This window comes from Pan paniscus, chromosome 2 (assembly GCF_029289425.2).
Source record: "Pan paniscus chromosome 2, NHGRI_mPanPan1-v2.0_pri, whole genome shotgun sequence".
Lineage (NCBI taxonomy): Eukaryota > Metazoa > Chordata > Mammalia > Primates > Hominidae > Pan > Pan paniscus.
In genome coordinates this window covers 36,475,558-36,498,276 of record NC_085926.1, presented here as the reverse complement: position 1 = coordinate 36,498,276, position 22,719 = coordinate 36,475,558, and the positions used below count along the sequence as shown (strand labels likewise).

The 22,719-nt window shown below is 40.3% G+C and overlaps 1 protein-coding gene across 3 annotated transcripts in view; it reads right to left on the bottom strand.

The window, feature by feature from the left end:
- The window catches only part of STAC (SH3 and cysteine rich domain), a 172,589-nt gene that overhangs the window by 17,284 nt on the left and 132,586 nt on the right, over positions 1-22,719 (bottom strand). For all 3 annotated transcript variants that reach the window (XM_055109641.2, XM_003826119.4, XM_003826118.5), the window contains 2 exons: positions 4,769-4,820; positions 4,523-4,660 (listed from right to left, as the gene is read on the bottom strand). In XM_055109641.2, the coding sequence (XP_054965616.1) occupies positions 4,523-4,660; positions 4,769-4,820 (190 nt within the window). The remainder of the gene's footprint in view (positions 1-4,522; positions 4,661-4,768; positions 4,821-22,719) is intronic.

Sequence of the window (22,719 nt, the reverse complement as noted above, 5' to 3'; positions counted from 1 at the left end):
GGATTTTAATAACATAAAAACAATGTTTGACCTCAAATGGGAAAGCATAAGATTATTCTGAAAAAAAAAACATGCTAGCAAGATTATTGAGTAACACTTTGCCAATAAAGATGAACATTCTTCCCAAATTTATTTTATTCAAAGACTTTCCAAATTTTTGGAACAGGAAGGATACAGTTGGGTAAACTTGGGGAAGGTTGAAGTGTTGGCATGGAATCAAGCTGGAAAAAGTGCCCATTTGCTTTGCGAGTTGTGTATCGCATCAGAGATGGGGTGTCAGTCTGATGATGATGCCTTTGCCTGGAATCAAGAATGACCCAATAGGGAGCCCACATGAGCAAGAACTTGTATTCAAGGAGTCTTTTGGTCCCAAGACAGCTGCCTTTATGACACTCTTCATCCTTGGGAACCAAGCTGCTCTTTACTGTTCAGAGTTCTTTCCGCATTGTTCAGGGCACATGGCTAGTGGAAAGCCTTGACTTGGGGTTTGCAGACCTGTGTTTATGTTCCATCCTGGACACTTACTAGGCTTTTGCCCCTTGAGCAAGACACATAACCTCTACGAGTGTTTGTTTTCTCATTTATAAAATAGAAATAATGAATCCATAAAATTCACAGGGCATGTGTATAAACTTTATTTATACAGTGTGTCTGTATGACATTAAATAATGACTAATAATTATGATTCTTAAAACAATTATTATTGTGACAATGTTTAAGACAGTATTAATTTGTTCTTTCCTTTTCTGTGAGCCAGGGGCTAGAGATAAAATGTTCTCTTTCAAAAAGCAGACCCCAAAACAGGTCATCACATCCAAAAAGGAATAGTCATGTGGGGTTTGCATATACTTTTATGGGAGACAGAGTGGTCAGTGCAGTCTTCCAGGGGTAGGGCTAGTAGGTTTCCAGGGGTATTGTCATTAAGGGGAATCTTCGGATGCCACTGCTCTTTATAGGCAGATGCTGGCTTCTGCTGTTACCTCTTTGGGGAGTGTGCAGGCAAGTGATAGGTTGGCAAATAACAGCCCCAGGGGGAACAAACAACTTTGGGCAGAAAATGAAGGATCGGGTGCTCTTGAGTGAGGTATATTTCATGTCAGCACATTGATGACTTTTGATCTTTTTAAACATAGAGTCTGTCTACAAGCAACTGGATGAAAGAGAGCTTGTGCAATTTACAAAATGCAATGTGTCCTAAAGTGGGCATATCATATAAGCAATTTTTATAAAAGGGAAGTATGTCAATTTCAAGTAAAACTGTAAAACCAGTGTGAAACCATAGAGCCCAGTGACCCAATTTCCTAAGGATATTAGAGATTTTAACAACCAAAAATCGTTAGATGGCATACACCTCTTGGGGTTATTGCATCTACATAAGCAGCAGCAGATAATGCAATTTGATATAGCAATTGTTGGATATGGTGATGTGTGTGTTGTGTGTGTGTGTGCATTTGTGTACACATGTGCAAAGTTGAGGCCCAGGAAAACCACAGCAACACTGTGTACCTTTATGTTATTAGATTCAAAAGACAAGATTGAATATTTTAAATTGTGCTACTTTTAAATTTTATTTTTGTAAAATATACCATGAAAGTAATTTAAATGGAAGAGAACAAAGCCATTAAGTTTTTTACTACCATTGTATCATTAATATTTATTTGTTCATGGTTTATGAAGCCATCATTTAAGATGGTGACACAATATTTGAAGATATTTGCCCTCTCTCCTAGGTCTCTCCTCACTTCTCCAAAGGCAGAAGATCTAATTGCACCACAGGTGCCAGGGGTTTCTCACTGTCTCTTAAAGCTTCCTCCTCTCTTGTTCCTTCTGGGAGGGAATCGGGCCATCTTATGCCAGTTTTGCCGCAGTCCTTTCTGCTCCCTTTCTCCCATGGGGCATCTGGTACCATTAGATCCTCAGATTCAGACCAGCCCATGGTGGTGGTGGTAAGGTGGGTGGGCTGTGGTGAGGCCTCTTAGGTCTCTAGATCACATCTGGTACTCTGTCTGGTTTACTATGGTTCCATGAATGAAAACAGGGCTTCAGGCCCCGTCTGCATCTCTCTGTTTGTGTTTATCTTGGGAGAACAGTGACTGGGATCTGGGTTCGGATTCCACTATTCCAATTCCATAATATTATCATAACACCATCAAAATTGCTTGGGGTCCTAACGTTGTCCATTAAAGAAAATATTGTCATTGAGTTAATCACTTCCGTTGTTTGTGCAGTTGTTCCTAATTCTCACCATCATGAATATCACTCTGATGACTGTCTTTTTGCATAAAGTCTCCCCCTGTTTACTTTAGGTTATTTTCTTGCATACATTACAGAAAATGGAATTACTGTATTCATGAAGTTGAGCAATTTCATGGCTCTAAATACATGGTACCAAATCAGTATCCAAATGAGTGGACTAATGTCTCCCAGCATTTATGAAAGTGCCAGTTTCAATGACTCCATCTCCACCGTTGTTAAAATATATAGGGAAAATAATACTCAGAATTATTGGTCTCTTGTTTTCAATGATTTTCATTTACTTGAATTTAAAGGGAGGGTGAGTTACATTTTTTTAAAAAAGCTGTCCTCCATATTATCATTTTTCTTTAGATTTTTCCTTTTAAAGATTCTTTTGAATAGCCATAAAGAAAAGGTAAATCAGCCAGGTGCGGTGGCTCACGCCTGTAATCCCAGCACTTTGGGAGGCCGAGGCGGGTGGATCACCTGAGGTCCAGAGTTTGAGACCAGCCTGACCAACATGGAGAAACCCTGACTGTACTAAAAATATAAAAAAATTAGCCAGGCGTGGTGGCTCATGCCTGTAATCCCAGCTGCTCCGGAGGCTGAGGCAGGAGAATGGCTTGAACCTGGGAGGTGGAGGTTGCTGTGAGCCGAGATTGCGCCATTGCACTCCAGCCTGGACAACAAGAGTGAAACTCCGTCTCAAAAAAAAAAAAAAAGAAAAGGTGAATTATTATTCTTTGAGGATATATTTGTTAGTTTGAAAATGATAAAGTCAGTTAAAGCTACATGTGGACTATACAATGGTTGATTAAGTGGGGCAAAGCAATTTTTAAAATTACAAATCAGCTATAATTTTAAGGTAATGACTGATTTTCTTGTGTGACTTAGAAACTATCTTTGAGGCAATCCTAAAAAAGGCATTCAAGATGTGTTTTCGGCAACTCTGTTGAACAGAGATGTATTAAAATTATTAATGCCTTTTTCATTGTGAACTTCCTTGTAGGGCGAGCCTTATCAATTTCAACTTCAGGCATTCATTACCTTGGGAAATAATAAAATTCTTATACCAAGAATGCAGAAAGAAACAGAGGAAAGATTTTTGACTTCCAAAGTTGAAAATTAAAGTCCTCTGTGAGACTTTATTGGGAGAGGAAATAAATTTTTAATTCCCCAAATCCTCCACTAATATATCAAGAACAAACCAGGCTGGAGTGCAGTGGCACGATCTCGGCTCACTGCAGCCTCCACCTCCCTGGTTCAAGAGATTCTCCTGCCTCAGCCTCCTAAGTAGCTGGGATTACAGATGTGTGCCACCACGCCCAGCTAATTTTTGTATTTTTAGTAGAGACGGGGTTTCATCATATTGGCTAGGATGGTCTCCATCTCTTGATGGAGTGAGCCACCGAGCGTGAGCCACCGAGCCCCGCCGTAAGTCCAAGCATATTATTTTACTCTGTAGTGAGGACACAGGACATGACCTGAGGGGAGCTGCAGTCAGAGAAGAAGGCAGGGTAGGAAGGCCTCTCTCTGCTGGAAGACAAAGACAGGAAGAGTAGGCCAGAGAGTTAAAGTGTGAGAATGCGGTTTCTTTGTCTCTATCAACATTCCAGCCATGAGATGGTGGAGCTTAAAGACATACAAATGTAGGGGTTCACATTTTACTTCTCAGGAAAATTGACAGCATCAAAGAGAACTCTACATTCAACATGGCCCTGGAGCAAGATGGTGACAGGCACCTCTAGATTAGACATATAGAGATGTTCATTTATGAGCCTGAGATAGTATCTGGTTATCTAAATTTAGTCCGTGTCTTTTGCAATGGTATGAAGGTGTTATGGGCTTCAGTGAATAGGTAGAGACTTGGAGTCCAGATAAGAAAACCCAAGAGTTTCCTAATAGCAACAACTAATAACAAAGTATTCATTAGAGAGCACTGAAGAATTAACCACACCTTTGTTGGACACTAACTCAGAGCCCAAATGAGAGAAGCTGTCCACATCAGAGACCGGTGGTCTTCCGAGAAGAGCATGAGGGACGAGATGTCCTCGCCTGCCACTATCACGTTTCGTTTATGAACAGGTATCACCAAGTGAGAGTCCTAAAATTTTAGTTTGCATGTTTAGCTCCTACAACACTGACATCATTGGAGTAAGTATAACTTTTCTCAAAGTGAATACTTTGAATGTGACCCCACTCATTCAGATTTATACATATTATTAAGTTTATTAAAATGACACCCTATTTGGCTCATATCTGGAATGTGTTTGTGTGATTTACTCACCTGATTCTCTTTCAGTGTTATCTGCCCCTGTTCCTTACACCCAATGAAGGTTCTAACACATCTAAAAATCTTCTCATTTTGTTGTAGTCTCTGAACAAAGTTGGCTGGAAAGAAGCCAATTCTGTCTTGAATTTTCCCCTGAAAGGAAAAAGGAGGCATGCATCCACAATTGTAGCATGTATTATAATTATAATAGTTACCAAATGATTTTCTCTTTTTTTTTTTTAAAGAAAGAGGAACACTTACTTTCCACCAGTCTTCATTGGAATCCTCTAAAAGAGTAATTATGTCTCCTGGCCTAAAATGAAGAATGAATGAGTTAGGTAAAGGAAAAAAAAAGAAAAATAAGATACTTTAAAGTCAGGAGTAATCATTTCTCATTTACACAAATAGTCTTAAAAGAAATAGAAATAAAGTAAATATAACTTTTACCAGTTCCTCCTACCAAGAAAATAGCTGTATTACACATTGAAGGCAAACATGATTTTATGCTGTATTTAAAAAATAACTCTTTTTTTTTTTTTAAACAGAGTCTCGCTCTGTTGCCAGGCTGGAGTGCAGTGGCGCGATATCGGCTCACTGCAACCTCTGACTCGCTGGTTCAAGCTATTCTCCTGCCTCAGCCTCCTGAGTAGCTGGGATTACAGGCATCCGCCACCATGCCCAGATCATTTTTGTATTTTTAGTAGAGATGGGGTTTCACCATGTTGGCCAGGATGATCTCAATCTCCTGACCTCACGATCTGCCCGCCTTGGCTTCCCAAAGTGTTGGGATTACAGGCGTGAGTCATCCAGCCCAGCCAAAAATAACTGTTACCTGTAGTTTGATACATAAATGATCATGAAGCTCCAAAATTTCAAGATACAAATCTCCCTTCTTCTCAGCCCCATGATCTACCTCCTGTCCCCTGTGTGTCCTTCTAGACTCCTTCCCACACACTTACATTTATACATAGATATGTTCATGTATTTTTTTTGTTTAGTATTGACATCTAGAATTGGTCATTATCTTTATCATTATCTACACCTTCCCAATACCTTCTCAAAACCTAGCACACTTTTGCTTAGCTCCATTTTTCCTGTCTGCCATCTTTTATGCTGGTGTAATTGGAGTTTTGTACTAGATTTGTGTATGCGTGCATGTGTGTGTGTGTGTCTACATTCTACATCATTCATCAAGAATTACTTGGGTTTGGCTAAAGACTAATGTGTTTTTGTTGTTTAATTCTTTCTATTCAACACAGCTGTGACAATTGGAAGGCTGTTATTTTTCACACTGGGAAAATTTTCTCTACTATTTCTTTCGTGTTTTTCTCCCATCTATGATGTTCTCTCTTCTTTCCTTCTGGAACTTCTAGTCAACACATACTGGACCTTCTGAATCCATCCTCACATTTTTTGTCTTTCTTACATACTTACAGTCTTATTTTCCTCTATGTTCTTAAATTTTTTTCTCAATTTTATTTTCCTGATTATTTATTTTGTATTTGGGCTTGTCTTCTATTATTTATCATAATACTGAGAATTGTTTTAGAAAAAGTTTTCAGAAAACATTTTTAGAAAAAAATAGTTTCTAAGGGTTCTTTATTATTTCTGAAATTTTTCTTTCTTTCTCATTATTTCCTTATTCTTTTCTGAAAGAGTTCTGAAAGTGGCTTTCCATCATGGATGCAATGTTATAATGGATTGTATAGAGATTATTATATTTTCAAAACAATATTTCTTTCTTTTACTGAATATTTGTTTCCTCTGAAATTAGTTGGCCTATCCTTTATCTTATTACTTCTTTTTTATGTCAAGTATTTTTTCTAAAATCTAATATTTCTTGGTTATCTCTTTTTATGAAAGACTGAAAATGGAAAATGGAGGTAGGTGGATGTGGACAGGCTTCTCCGCTATTCTATACCTATGGTCTGCCATGGGTCTCCCTTTCAAGTGCAAGGGCTATTTACAGGCTCTGTTTAAGGGAGCAGCGTGTGTCAATTGGTGCGTCTCCTGCCTTTTGGATACTTGAACGTATAGCAGATAAGCAGTATGGTGCCGCCTCCTCCTCCTATCCTAATAGCTGTAGCAAGGAGGATTTTCTTACCACTGGTGAGAGAAAAGGTCAGTTTATTTTTCTCCTAAGTAGAGCTGCCTTTTCCTTTTTTCCATGCCCTCTAGAAGGTCTGAAGGTCCAGAGTTATCTCAACACAGTTCTTATTTCCCAGGCTTCTATGCTCACATAAGAGCCCTCCTTAGGCATGGGTTCTTTTTCTTTAGAGTATAGGTGTTGGCTTAATTCTGGAGTTCCACATCATTGCTGCCAATTGTTCATTATAAGTAGTAATGCGGTGCTATGAATACAGTTGAGACTGTATCACTTATGTATTGTCACAGTAATGCTGTGTGATAAACAGCCACAAAACCCCAATGGCTCACTCACAGGTCTGGGTGTTGGCTGGCTTTTGCTGAGGTGACTGGGGTGACTTTGCCCTATTCCACATTTCTCATTCCTTGGAAGGTCAGTTTCATAGCAATGATCAAAGTTCAGGAGCAGTGCATGGAAACATGCAAAGCACACGATGCCTCTAAGGCTTAGATCCAGAACTGACACATTGTCACTTTGCTTCATTTCATTGGCCAAAACAAGTCTCAAGGCCAGTTCAGACTCAACGGATAGGGTAACAGGCTCCGTCCACCTCTGTTTTGGGAGGAACTGCAAAGTCCCATGACAGGGGCATGAATATAGGGAGGGGTGAATAATTAGGGCCATTAATGCAATCAATCCATTGCAGACTCTCACGCTTTTCAGTGAAGTCCTGTGCATTCCGTGTCTCTTTAAATGTGCTCCCCCTTCTATAGCTGTTTTGTCCTGAGTATTCTTTGGTCTCTGGTCATCTTCATTGTTCACAATTCAACTGCATTTGCTGTAGTCTGCGAGGAAATTCCCAAGATTTCTGGTTCTCTCTTAGCATGCGGTCTTGTTTTCTAGTACTGTTATAGATGTGTTAAAAAAAAAAGTATTTTCTGACATGTTTAGGAATTGGAGCAAAAGTAGATTTGAGTATTCATTTTGCTATTCTGATCCAATCTCCTTTGCTGTCATTTTCAATTCTCAGTTAATATCTATCTTCATCAGGGATTCCAAATATAACAGGCTTGTCACACCTGCAGCATTAAGCACAACTGGCATTTTGGTATTTCAACAGTCACAGTTTCATGCTGATGCCACAGAAAGCGAGGTGGCTGAAAATCACTCTTTCCCAGGTCAGGGATTTAATTAAGCAGCAAGGATGAAAGTCAATGTAGAAAAATCTTCTAAGCCCCAGCAGATTTTATTTAAACCAGTAACCTAAGAAACCATGAGTTAGTATCAAACACAATGACTTTGCTGCTGCTCTGGTAGAAACTGTAAATAGGGAATAAAGCTGGGGGAGGTACCTTTCCCTAAGAGTGAAAGAGGCAGACTGTGGGAGGTACCTTTCCCTAAGGGTGAAAGAGGGTGCTGCCTCAATCCGACCTCTATTTTTATAGTCTACTGAGAGACTCACTCTTGGCTGTGCCTAGAGGTGGACAGTCCCCAGCACTTGACCCTCGTTAACTGAATTACACATTAGAATAAGGCACTCACTGGGATAACAGGCTATAATCTTATGAGAAATACCAGACGTACTTCTGGAAGTGTGATGAGGGTTCTGTCCTTTCCTAAAAAAGAGCTCCACCAGGATCAGAAAATTGCTTGGTGAGTGATTTATTTATCCATTTATTATTTCCTTGGTTTTTGTTTACCCACTCATTCAACACATATTTATAGAATGTGGGCTCTGAAAGAGTGTCATCTTACTAGGCACTGGGTTTACTCTGGTGAATAAAATCCTCACTAGAGCTAATAGTATAGTGAGAAAGATAGACAATAAACAAGTAAATAGATAAAAAACTTAATAAATAGATACTAATAATAAACATATCACATATGTATAATTATTAAGTATATAATTGTAAATTGGCTTAAGGACTATGAGGGAAATTAGAAGATGTAGCCAAAAAGGACCAGTAGACTCCTCTAGAGATTAGTCAAATACTCTAAGTACCTGGCAGAGATAGCTAATGCCTCTTTTTCACTATAGAGAGGATCTTGCTCGAGGATAGCCCTTGAATCCAAGGTAGTAACTCTCTAACATCTAGGCCAGCAAATCTGTGGCTTGTGGGATTTTTTACTGCCCCCATACCCTTCCAGGCATCACCCAACAATCTCAGTACTCTTTCCCACAGAGCCTGCCTTCTGATTTAGAATCCTTTTCAACACTGGGCTCTAGGTGGTGGATCTGAGTAGGCATGCAAGATGAAACCACTCTGTGTAACATAGCTAATTATTTTTTATATACATATATTTTATTTATTTATTTATTTTTTTGAGATGGAGTTTCACTCTGTCGCCCAGGCTGGAGTGCAGTGGTGCTATCTCGGTTCACTGCAACCTCTGCCTCCCAGGTTCAAGCGATTCTCCTGCCTCAGCCTCCTAAGTAGCTGGGATGAAAGGCGCCCGCTACCATGCCTGGCTGATTTTTGTATTTTTAGTAGAGACAGGGTTTCACCACGTTGGCCAGGCTGGTCTCGAACTCCTGACTTCATGATCTGCCTGCCTCAGCCTCCCAAAGTGCTGGGATTACAGGCGTGAGCCACCGCGCCTGGCCCGCTTATTATTATTTGTTAAAAATTAGTCTTGACCCAGTTTTGAGGCTGTAGCTGGAGGCTGATCAGTTCCCCTTCTTAAGCAGCTGATTAAGTCCGCACCCCAACAACTCCTTGATGAGGGCTCTTGTACTCTGGGCCACTCTGTACCACCCCTAATGTCCCACTCTAGAGCCAGGTACTAGATAATGTGGGACATCCCCTGTGCCCTGGAACCTGTGAAAATTATTCAAATTAATCAATCTACAGGGAGCCCCTGGAAACCTAGCCTACCCCACAGCCTGCCATACATAATCTGCCTACTGTAGCTCCAGCTTCCTGTTACCCTGACTCCCACAGCAACCTTCTGTGTTGCCCTTAGTGGCAACCCTTCACTCTCAACTGTGAGTTTTCTTCTGAACCCTTTCTTAATTTAGTTATCTTCTCTTGCCATGGTGTTGGTGTGTTGTGCGATGTCATCAAAGAAACAAATGAAAACATTCTGCCAACTGGCTCAATTTAGGGAGAGCCTTGCCATTGGTCCCAGAGGAATGGTGGCCTAATGCTTAAAATTCTCCTTTCCCTAGGTTAGACTTGGCTAATCCATGACTCTGCCCTCAGTTGTTTCATGCTTCTGTGGCTGTCAGGCCCTTTCCATGGAATAATTCTTCATTCAGGTTATCACACTACAGGCACATTTGAGAAAAGTCCTTCTCTGGCTTAATAGTTATTCTCTTGCTTTTAGGAGACTTTATGTTCTTGTTACATTACGTCTAGATTTTACAATTTAACTCTATTTCCAAATTCTTGGGACCAACTTGATGGGCCCCCAGTTACTTAAAAAACATTTCCTTTGCTTAGTTCAATCAGAGCATTGTACATTCAGGTAAAGGTTTTGCTTACATTGTAATCCACAATTGTATACCATAATGTAAAGTATAATGCAATTCATAAACAATTGAAGCATCAGTTTCCTTTAGTGAAAAGAGGTCAGAGCACCACAGCTGGCCTTTTGCTTTTGTTTGCTCAGTAAAATTTGCCATAGGCCCAGAGGAAGATTTGCAAGTTAGTTATATAATGATTTATAGGAACTCTTGAAATGGTGAAAGGGCTGTGAGCTCACAAGAATTAGAATAAAATAACAAAAGCAACTACAGAATTATGGCTTACCAGTGAGGAGGACAGGGTTTAATTTTGAGTGTGTGTGTACTTGCACACATGTGCGTGAGAACCAATGGTTGCTTTCTGGGTTCATTCTCAGCAGTCCTGTCTCTCTTATTTCTCAGTTTTTCATATGGGCATTGGAACTATCTCTTCCACCACCGGGTAAACTGTCTGCAGGGACTCAGTGTACACAGAGGGTATGAATGATATGAGCTGAGCTTGGCCAGCTACATGGAACTATTCTGCAAGATGTTAGAAAGATGGTTTGATCTTCCAGGGTGGGCTCTTGGAGGAAGGAGTATGAGTTGTCCTGAGGCATCCCCCGCCCAGCCCAGCCTCTCTCCAATCCCCAAGTAGAGCACAAATTCCTAGGAGAGGAGACATGACACCCTCCAGATGAGGACACTGCTTCTGAGAGAAACACTTTCTCTACTATCTGAGACAAGCCTGAGACCTCAGATTGGCCCTACTTTGGGAAGCACATGGTAAAAGCAGAATGCCCTAGGGCCTTTGCTTTCTGAATGTTTTAAAATTCAAAGAAAAGGAGTCTTGTCTCACTCCTCCATTTCTGCTCATTTATCCTAGGAAAACTCTATGACATTCAAGTATTTTCTAAATGTTTATAAAACATCAGGTATTGGGTGTGCATTGGGGGATACAAAAATCAAAAAAATTATCTAAGCCTGGGTTTTCTTATCTGTAAGGTTAGGATAATAGCACTTACCCCATCAATAGTTTTTGAGGACTAAATGACAAAATATTTGTAATGCATATTTAGATAAGCCCCCATTAGATGGTGGCTGTTATTGTAAAGACATAGTTACTGCCTTCAAGATGTCAGTAATTTCAAAGGATAAAGACAATAAACTGTTTAAAGTAAGGGTCATCCCTGAGGGAGAAGCAAATGCTAGCATGGTGGGGAGATGACAAACAAATATAGAACTGATCCCAAACAAAAATCCCAAATAGATGTCTCTTTGAGGATTGGCTATCTCAATTATATTTATATACTTATATATTATGCATGATAAATTATTGTGAGCTATATTTACTTTGCAAAGTTAAATCTTTTTTTTCTTTTTTTTAAAGACAGTCTCACTCTGTTGTCCAGGTTGGAGTGCAATGGTGCAATCATGGGTCACTGCAGCCTCTACCTCCTGGGCTTGAGCAATCCTCCTGCTCAGCCTCCCAAGTATCTGGGACTACAGGTACATGACACCACTCCCAGGTAACTTTTAAAATTTTTTATAGGATCTCACGATGTTGCCCAGGCTGGTTTCTAACTCTTGGCCTCAAATGATCCTCCTGCCTCAGCATCCCAAAATGTTGGGCTTACAGACACGAGCCACCATGCCTGGCCTCAAAGTTAAGTCTTTATCACTGTGATTGATATACAGTAGGGCTTAAAATTGCTAATTTTCATGTAAACCTGCATTTTTCCACTTGTAAATTAGAAGATTTATTCTAATCATTGCCTTTTACGTTTATGTCTCATTAGGTTTTTGGCAGGGATGGTTGGTTAATGAAATAGCCTTGACTTCAGTGGCTTCAGACGCTAACATTTGGTGTGATTCGGAGCTATGGAAAACCTTCTCCCTCTCTTCATACTGTCCCTCTTCCCCTTCCTTGTCCACTCCACGTAGTGACCACAAAGGTGTATCAGGGCCCAGGAGCTGGACCTAGTATTCTATTATCCAGGTGGCTGATTGTAATGGAGATGTTGGCAGGGTTGAGCCTAGAGGGCGATGGCAATGTTCACTAAATGTTGTCATGAACAGTTGCATTTTCATACAAGTAGGCAGGCTAAGAGAGATTTCACCATTTACAGGCAAGGTTTGAATCTATAACTAACTCCACTAAATCAAGCTGCCTCTTGCACCACCCATGCCGTGTCAAAACTCATCAGAACTGCCCACTTTACTATATAGTTATTTTGAGCCTCTTTAATATTTCCTGCCCTTTCTCATTCATTAGGCAAAACGAACCTTAAATCAAGTTTATAGCAACCAGTCACTCAGCAAAAATAGATACCCTTGAAAAACCAAGCTGAAGGGGGCAGAAAAAGGAGCCAGCCAAATGGCTCCATTAATCTTAGATCTATGACTTAATTTTTCACCAGACTTATTTCCCAATTTACATTATCTTGGTCCAGAATCTTTTACAGTCTTGGCACATGGGTATGTAATAAGGAACTCCTGAATTTGCATTTTGATTTTGTCTTAAGCCTGATATCCACGAGACTGCCTGCACTTTCCCAAGTCCATAGACCAGCTCAGAGAAAAGCATTCAACTGAAGGGCAATTTGGAAGGAATTTGGTAAATGTTCTTGAACTGTCATGGATCACGCTCTCCAGAACCTAATTGAGAGAGGCATTTGAGTGAGAGGGAGGCTGCTAAACACATTAGTGACATTTGGGAAGATCTGGGTTTCTTGACATAGTGCAGCATCAGAGCATAATATGCATCAGAGACTTTCCTCAAATAGCCTTAATTGCATTTTGATGTCCTGGTGACTGTGAAGATTATTTTTAAATCAAATTGGTGCATTAGAATTACATTTAGTTTTAATTAAGTTGATGCATTTGCCAAGCAGTAATGTACTTAGAGAATAGAAACGAGACACCAAGGGAGCCTTATTCTGTCTTACTCTGCCTTGAAACCTTGCAGGGTGAAGGACATTAGAATGTACACAAGTCACAGGTCAGAAAGCCAATGCAGACCTGTGCACAGAGCATTGACAGAATCGGGAAACCTCTGTTCTGGTTTTTGAGTCTGCCACTGGCCCACTGCCTATCTTTGGATAAGTCACAGTTGTTCTCAGATAGTGCAGATAATCAGAATCCAGGAGGATGTTTAACCATACAGATTTCCAAGTAGGATTTGACTCTCTAGGTCTAGGTGAAGCCCAGGAATCTCTATTTTAATAATATTTTTTAGGAGATTCTTATGGCTTGCAACAAGTGACTTAACCATTCTAACTCAAGTTTTCTCCTCTGTGAAATACTACTTGCTTGGGTAACCTCTGAGATTTATTAAAAGAACTCAAGAGGATGCTAGGAAAAATTATGAAAGACTTTGAAATGGGCAAAAAACATGACTGATCTGGATGTCCTGTCTGGCATATCTTTTCAGATTACCTCCCCTTTTTCAATGCCTTTGAGCTATTTTACATCTCAAGCAAGTCGTAGAAAACTGATATTAATGCAAATGATTTTTGTCCAAAGAAATGCAAGTGAATTTTGCCTGGTGGAATATAGTCAGTTATTACCCTTTATCCTGTGACTACTGACTGGTTTTGCATCTATTTGTAAATTCCTGTCAGCATTCCTCATTGCCTATGTATATGTGATATATTGAGTTCTCATTTGAACAAGGTGGAGCATCTTACTGGTTCTCTCATTAATTAATGAGCCATGTAAAAATTCTGACATGTGGTACCAAAACAGAGATATAGATCAATGGAACAGAACAGAGCCCTCAGAAATAACGCCGCTTACCTACAACTATATGACCTTTGACAAACCTGAGAAAAACAAGCAATGGGGAAAGGATTCCCTATTTAATAAATGGTGCTGGGAAAACTGGCTAGCCATATGTAGAAAGCTGAAACTGGATCCCTTCCTTACACCTTATGCAAAAATCAGTTCAAGATGGATTAAAGATTTAAACATTAGACCTAAAACCATGAAAACCCTAGAAGAAAACCTAGGCATTACCATTCAGGACATAGGCGTGGGCAAGGACTTCATGTCCAAAACACCAAAAGCAATGGCAACAAAAGCCAAAATTGACAAATGGGATCTAATTAAACTAAAGAGCTTCTGCACAGCAAAAGAAACTACCATCAGAGTGAACAGGCAACCTACAACATGGGAGAAAATTTTCGCAACCTACTCATCTGACAAAGGGCTAATATCCAGAATCTACAATGAACTCCAACAAATTTACAAGAAAAAAACAAACAACCCCATCAAAAAGTGGGTGAAGGACATGAACAGACACTTCTCAAAAGAAGACATTTATGCAGCCAAAAGACACATGAAAAAATGCTCATCATCACTGGCCATCAGAGAAATGCAAATCAAAACCACTATGAGATATCATCTCACACCAGTTAGAATGGCAATCATTAAAAAGTCAGGAAACAACAGGTGCTGGAGAGGATGTGGAGAAATAGGAACACTTTTACACTGTTGGTGGGACTGTAAACTAGTTCAACCATTGTGGAAGTCAGTGTGGCGATTCCTCAGGGATCTAGAACTAGAAATACCATTTGACCCAGCCATCCCATTACTGGGTATATACCCAAAGGACTATAAATCATGCTGCTATAAAGACACATGCACACGTATGTTTATTGCGGCATTATTCACAATAGCAAAGACTTGGAACCAAGCCAAATGTCCAAAAATGATAGACTGGATTAAGAAAATGTGGCACATATACACCATGGAATACTATGCAGCCATAAAAAATGATGAGTTCATGTCCTTTGTAGGGACATGGATGAAATTGGAAACCATCATTCTCAGTAAACTATCGCAAGAACAAAAAAACAAACACCGCATATTCTCACTCATAGGTGGGAATTGAACAATGAAATCACATGGACACAGGAAGGGGAATATCACACTCTGGGGACTGTGGTGGGGAGGGGGGAGGGGGAGGGATAGCATTGGGAGATATACCTAATGCTAGACGATGAGTTAGTGGGTGCAGCAAACCAGCACGGCACATGTATACATATGTAACTAACCTGCACAATGTGCACATGTACCCTAAAACTTAAAGTACAATTAAAAATAAAAAAATAAAAAATAAAATAGAAAAAAAAAGAAAAGAAATTGAGCAAGAAAAAAAAATTCTGACATGTGTTCAATTTATATTGCATGAGAGTCATGTTTTTATCTTAAATTTAAAAAATTATCCTTTAACAGGAGTGACTTCTCAGTAACATGCTCTATAGATCACAAACTTCCTGGTCTTAGCAACCATACTTAACAAACCTAATGCACTTAAAAGAAGTGATGTGAGTGGCCAAAAAGGGATAAAGTAAAGTGTTACCTACTCTTGCTGATTAAAATAGAATTGTCAGCTTTATCAGAGAGAAAACTTAGAACAATGAACCTAGGATCGAAAGTGTGGTGGAGGAGAAAGATCAGTGGGCTGGGAGTCACCTCCAAGGGTTCTAGTCCTAAGCTTCCATTTTCTACCTGTGAATTATTGGGCTTGGTTCTCCTACCTTATCTCCAGAAAGAGAAAAAAGAACCATACATTGTCTCACTGGAATATGAGCTAAACAGCCAAGCGTCCATTCACTAAGCATTGCCAACTTTTAAGGCAGTCTTTCAGAATCAAGACTGGAATTAATGTAGTTATCTAAATATGCTCCTGCCTCTGCCATGAATTTTCACCACCTCTTTTTGTAATGGGGCTTGCTTTTGCCCCTGATTTGGCACCTCTTAAAATAATTATCTGGTTCTGAAGTTTAACCCCATTTTTCCCTTATGTTTTCCTCGCTGGAGAGAGAGTGACTGCTCACTAACTAGGCTTCCCAGCCACCCATGACCCCTCTTCCTTCTGGAATCCCAGCTTCTTTCACGTCCCTTGGAGGCTGCTGTAAGTTACCTGGGCTACCTCACGCCCACAGCCCTGCACACTGGATTGTAACTTCTGATCTACTCTTCTGCTGGTCCCCTGGCCCATGACTGCCTGAGCTCTTTGAGAACAGGGCCTGTGAATGGTTCTCCCAGAAAAGAGCAGATGCTTGGCTATCATGTGATGAGAGGTGAATAGATGAAGTAAATCCTGGAAATAGCATACAAGAGTCCACATCACTTTTAACTCTTTTTAAAGTAGTGCTTTGAAAATACCCCAAAGAGATGAATTCAGGCCATCCCATCTCCAGAAATTCTGGCAAATACTAACTAATGGGAGAAATGATTGCTTGCTTTCATTCAGACTTGCCCATGGAGAATCTGAGACTTGCTGCTTCCAGGAGTGGCCATTCATGAATCTAAATTTGCACTTGGAGTTACAAAAGAAGATAGGTTTTTCTTTGAAGCCCCCCAAATTTAGGTGTTCTGGCATACGTTGAAGTAGTAATTAATTTGTATTTATTTTAGGATTTAATAATACTGAAAGAGCAGTTCCCTCTTTTCCTCTCTTGGCTTATAGTCTTTTTTTTTCCTTCTTTTTTCTACCCTTATGAAAAATGGCCATTATCATATAAATCTGTTTGAGGAGAGCTAATAAAAATGAAAATGACTTAGATGTGGGAAGTCAAAATTAATTCTTTGGAACAGGCATTGTATGATTGCTAAAATATGCATTCAAACCTTTAAATCTTTTATTTACTCTCAATCCTTTGTTTCAGTGTCCCTAAGATGTTTTAGGAGTTTATGTTTACTTGAAGTCATTTATATCTGCTGATTATTTACATAAAATATCAACTCAGCAAAGTCATGAAAGTCATTGTTGATTGAAAAGTTTTTATCAGCTTAAAAAAGGTGCCTTGGTGTGAATAATAAGTGATAACTCCAAGACTCTGCTTTGCAGACTGCTGAGCCCAAAAGCAGTGAGGATAATGTGACTGGTTACGTTGTAAGTGTTGAAGGCAGGATTTAATTTCATCAAAACTAAGTGTGGGTTATCAAGCTTTGGCTAACAATGTGTGTGTGCTTGCATGTGTGTGAATGAATGTGTACTTGAATGTGTATAAGTGTGTGTGTATGTGCATGTATGTGTGTGTGTGTGACTGTGAGTGTGTGTGGGAGGTTATTTACATGTATAAGTGTATCACACACATGTACACACCCAACTTGGCCAGAAGGATGATGTGACATATGGTCTATGTTAATTCACAGAGCAGTATATGATAATAATGACAACAGTGCTGATTATAATAGGGTTCTCCAGTTTGTATTCTATTTTCATTAATTAATTAATTTAGATAGAAAGATAGATAGGGTCTAGCTCTGTCATTCAGGCTGGAGTGTAGTGGTGTGTTCATAGCTCACTACAGCCTCAACCTCCTGGGCTCAAGTGATCCTTCTGCTTCAGCTTCCTGAAGATCTAGGGCTACAGGTATGTACCACCATGCTTGGCTAATTTTTTATTTCTATTTTTGTGGAGATGGTGCCTTTCTATGTTGCCCAGGCTGGTTTTGAACTCCTGGGCTCAAGCAATCCACCTGTGTTGGCCTCCCACAGTGCTGGGATTACAGGCATAAGCCACTGCACTTGGCCATGTATTTTTAGCAGCATTTAAGAGCTTTGTTCATGAATTAAACTGGCAGTCCATAAAGTGTAATTTTCAGGGCTCTTCAAAAAAGTTGATAATAAGGGTAATTGGTGGAACCTGTCCAAGACTCTTAATTTCAGGAGATTATCCACTATACCACCCTGCTATACCCTGATAGGAGAACCTGGGTAGCCCTTTAATGTTATCAGGCCTCAAATTGTCAGCAATGTTCGAGACCCCATGCATGATGGCATCACATCTTGGGTATCAGTGATAAAATTTCATATTATAGCTCATCATGTCAGCAACTGCAAAACCTGCTCCCAAGATAAATATTGGATATCACAGCCCCTTTTTGCTGGACCAGTTGGACAAGGTCTCATTGGGTCTGCTCAAAGGGAGAGTCTTTAACTGTGTTTTCTCTACTCTATATCCTTAGGGTGGTGTTAATGAGGTTGTTCAGAAGACTAGGAGAGAAAATACATTGTGAAAAGATGTAATTATGAAGAGAAGGTGTCTAAAATCTACTGTGACCTCACTTTGTACTGGGCATGAAATTCCACATTTTATTTATATTATCTTGTTTAATACCCAGTCTTCCTAGGGAGGAGAAAACTGAGGCTCTAAAAGATTAAACAGTTTGCTAAAATTGACACAGATAGTGTCAGAGTTGGAAACTAGACCCAGGCCTATCTGACTGCCAGAAATTTCTCTTTTCTGTCTTGCCAGCTTGCTGTCCTGCTCTCTGCCCTTGATGGTGGAAAGATAGAGAATTATCATGGTCTGCATTACCTCCAGAGGTTTAGGTGGGAAAGAGCAAATTAATTTATAAAGGAAGTTTATTTCTAATTTTTCATGGCAGTGTGAAAAAAAATAAAGGAAGTTTATTTTGCACTGGAACTGTAGCAAAGGAGACTGTATAAAGTCTCTGCCTTTATATGGGATTTGGAGACTAATGATGGGTCCATGGCACTTCTAAGAAAAGTATTCACTCACCTAAGAACAAGAGGGCAGCAACCAGCTCTTCCTCTTGTGAAAGGAAAATAAAATCTCAGGACTCTAAGCTCACTATGTCAAAGGGAAAAAATGAGGGCCGGGCACGGTGGCCGACGCCTGTAATACCAGCACTTTAGGAGGCCGAGACGGGAGGATCACGAGGTCAGGAGTTTGAGACCAGCCTGGCCAACATGATGAAACCCCGTTTCTACTAAAAATGCAAAAATTAGTGGGGCGTGGTGGCAGGTGCCTGTAATCTCAGCTACTTGGGAGGCTGAGGCAGGAGAATCACTTGAACCTGGGAGGTGGAGGTTGCAGTGAGCCAAGATTGCGCCACTGCACTCTGGCTAGGGCAACATGAGTGAAACTCTGTCTCAAAAAAAAAAAAAAAAAAAGAAAAGAAAAATGAAAAACTGTTAAGCTTGGGATCTGAGTCACACAACAACTGCCTTCCTTTTTGTTCCTAAATGGATAGTTGCAAAGATAGAAGGCCACATATCTCCCCAGGTGGGCTCCCTCAAATTGCTCACAAGGAAATTCCTTGTGCGCCCCAAACTCTTTACCCTAAAACAGAGTTCTGTTGAATCTCACCCTGACAATATAAGTTAACAGCTTTTCTTCACAGGTACAGGACAAAGACAAGACTAGAAAGCATCCCTCCACCTACCTGAGACAAATCTGACTGCTTCCTCTACTCTGTGTTTATTCATATCTTATGTAAAATGCAGATTTACTGCTGAACACCAGACAAATGCGTAACTGACTGTTCCTCTACCCCCTTTCACTTGTAACATGTGGATTCAGTGAGCATTAATCAAAGTCTCACAAGAATGTGATCACGTATCTCACTATCTACCCTCTCCACTTTTTTTCTTTCCTCCTTACCTTCCTGATGCCCTTTCCCCTTCAAACACTGAAGTATTCAAAACCCTTTTTGGAAAAAGCACAGACCGCTTATCCTACTGTAGCTTGCATCTCTTTTTTCCCAGGCACATTCTCAACCCTGGCAAAATAAACCTCTAAATTGACTGAGACCTGTCTCAAACAGTTTATGGTTTATACTCTCTGAGGCCACCCTTCCTCTCAGCTGTGAGTGCTTCAGTAAAGGCTTAGCAGGGCTTCTTCCAAGTTGTCTTAAAACCGTTGTTATTTGTGAATGGAACCACAGGCTACTTTTGGCCTCCCCCTTTACAATTTCTTCTTGATGAATAACATTTATCCTAGGCTCAGGCCCATCTGTTCCAGGAAACAGGCCCCCTGACTAACCACTCTCAGCTTGGTTTGCTTCCTCATTTATAGTTTCCATTATATTATTATTATTATTATTATTATTTTTGGAGACAGAGTCTTGCTCTGTCACCCAGGCTGGAGGGCAATGGCGTGATCTTGGCTCACTGCAACCTCCACCTCCCTGGTTCAAGCAATTCCCCTGCCTCAGCCTCCCGAGTAGCTGAGATTACAGGCACACACCGCCATGCCTGGCTAATTTTTTTGTATTTTTAATAGAGACGGGGTGTCACCATGTTGGCCAGACTGGTCTCCAACTCCTGACCTCAGGCAATACGCCTGCCTTGGCCTCCCAAAGTGTTGGGATTACAGGCGTGAGCCACTGCGCCCGGCCTACAGTTTCCATTATATTATCATAGACTTGATTTGCCCACTAAGTGTATATGCCAGGCATAACATTAGTTCATTTAATCTCCACAATACTCATTCATTTGTCAAATAATTTATCATCTACTATGCATCTACTATGTTTCAAGAATGAGCTCATGCTCTAGGGATATGAGGGTTAGTAATTACAGACTTGTTCTCATGGAGTTTACAGGAGAGATAGAGACTAGCCAAATAATTCCAGAAATATATAAATACAAGTAGAGATAAGTGTTTGAGAGAACTATGGCATCATGAAAGAATATAACAGAAGAATGTAATCCAAAGTAGGGTAACAGGAAAGGCTGCAACAAGGAAATGAAATTTGACCTGAGATCTAGTGCATGAATCAGAGTCAACTGGAAGAGTGTGCCTGTGTGTGTGTGAATGTGTGTGTTTGATGGTTGTGGGTAGGAGGATGGAGGGAGAAGCAGACTCTGCAGGAAGAAAAATCCTTTGGCAAGTGGGTGGTGTGGTCCTTTTGTGAAAAAAAAAAAAAGAAGGCCAGTGTAGATGGATCAGAGAGGTCACCATGGATGAGACTGTGGGTCCTGGAGTCCCCATAAATATTCTAGATTTTACCCCAGGGCAATGGGAGGACATTGGACAGTTTTGAGCAAATATGTGTGTTTCGAGCAGACTTAGGGCAGGCAAAGTGATTATCTCCTTTTACAAGTCAGGAAGCAGAGGCTCAGATGGTTAGGGTAACTTTTTCAGGATTCATGGGGGTCACACAGCTAGACAGTGGCTTGGCTAGGACTTAAACCCAGGTCAACTGATGCCCACACTTTTTATTCTTAAACATTCAGTGAATGCTCGTATATTCTCTCTCTCTCTCTTCTCCCCTCCCCCTCTTTTGCTCCCTCTCTCCCACCTTAATTCTGGAAAGGAAGCATCTACTTTTGAAATACAAAAAAGAACTGACTGGAATTAATATTATTAAGGTCCTACTATGTACCAGATATTGCTATCTTATATAATCACATCGATGCTAGATCTAAGGACGGTAAGGGCAGGACTTATTATCCCTGTTTTCAAGATGAGAAAACAGATTCAGAAAGTTAGTTAGTAAGCCTTATTGTTAGAAAGTAGAGAAGGGATGTGAATCATTCTGTGTGACTCCAAAGATGAGATGAAGCCCGGAACACTGTACTGTTACCTTAGTGCACTATCATCCATAGTGGATAGGAAGGGAGAGGAAGACTGAAAACACAGAGACCAGGAAAGCTCTTTTACAACAGTCCAGGTAAGATATGAAGGTGGGGATAGATACAGTTGATTTTAGGCAAAGAGAAGAGTAGGAATTGAGCATCAAATACATTTTGGGCAAAAGTAGAGTGAGTCCTCTCCCTGGCTGGCTTGAGGCCTGGGCAGAGGTTGACATCTTTCATCCTAAGGGGCAGGTTTGTGGAAGAGAGGGCAGAGCTGCCATGCTCTGTACATTGCTGGGGTAGGCAGGTGGGTAAGTGAATCTGGAGGTTCGGGGAGAGGTCTGGAGCATTGGCCTTTGGTAGAAGCTTTTCTTATTATTGAGCAGATATATAATGAATATTTGCTGATGTGATGATTCATCTGCTCTGATTGACAACTGCTGTCTTTGCCAGTTGGGTCGTCTTTGTCTTCAAGCTCACACTCCTAACATTTCCTGTACCCTCACTCCCTTGTTCTCTTTCCTGAGGTCAATACCCAGTGTACTCCCCTGGATCAGAAGGTGGGTGGATAAGAATGCTATTTTGTTAAAAGGAATTTTTTTCTACCTTATGATCTGAGGAGAAAAAGATAATTCACAAAGCTCCAGTTCATTCAAAGAGTTATGCTGAATCCCAAAGCATTCCCAAAGGATTGCCTTACACATTCTAAATCAAGTGCCTGGCTTTTAAAATGGGAACCTACGATCTCTTGGCAAAAAAAAAAAAAAAAAAGTATGTGTGATTTATCACTCCAATCTTGCAGTCTATGCAATGCAGACGTTTCACTCCTGGGAATGGATAGTCCTGATTGCCTCGAAGCAGACTGTAAATGTTTCATTCGTGACCAGACAACTTGACTTCTAATGGCCTGCAACCAACTAAAATAAGCACTCAGAGTGACGACCACCACCAGGCAGCTAGACATCATTCCTCATTATCCCAGTAACATTCTTTTTTTTTTCTGAAATTACTTTTTAAAAAAAATTTATGACTTCAGAATAATCTTCTAATATAAAGCTGTAGGATCTCTATAATAGAAAGCTGTTAAATCTTAAATGTTACACACCCAAATGACAATCTCAAAAGGACCCAATATGGTGTACTTATTGCAAAGTAAATATATGCCACCCTTGTCTTCATCAGCAGATAGTTAATTGTGGGTCATCTGCTGAAGGCATGGCTTCATCCCAGTGAGGAATTCTAGGCAGGCTCTGCTCTGGCTCACAGGGCTTGTCATGTCCGTAACAGAACACGGCTTTACTTGATAAAGCCCATCTCCTCCTCTCCCACTGATTATGC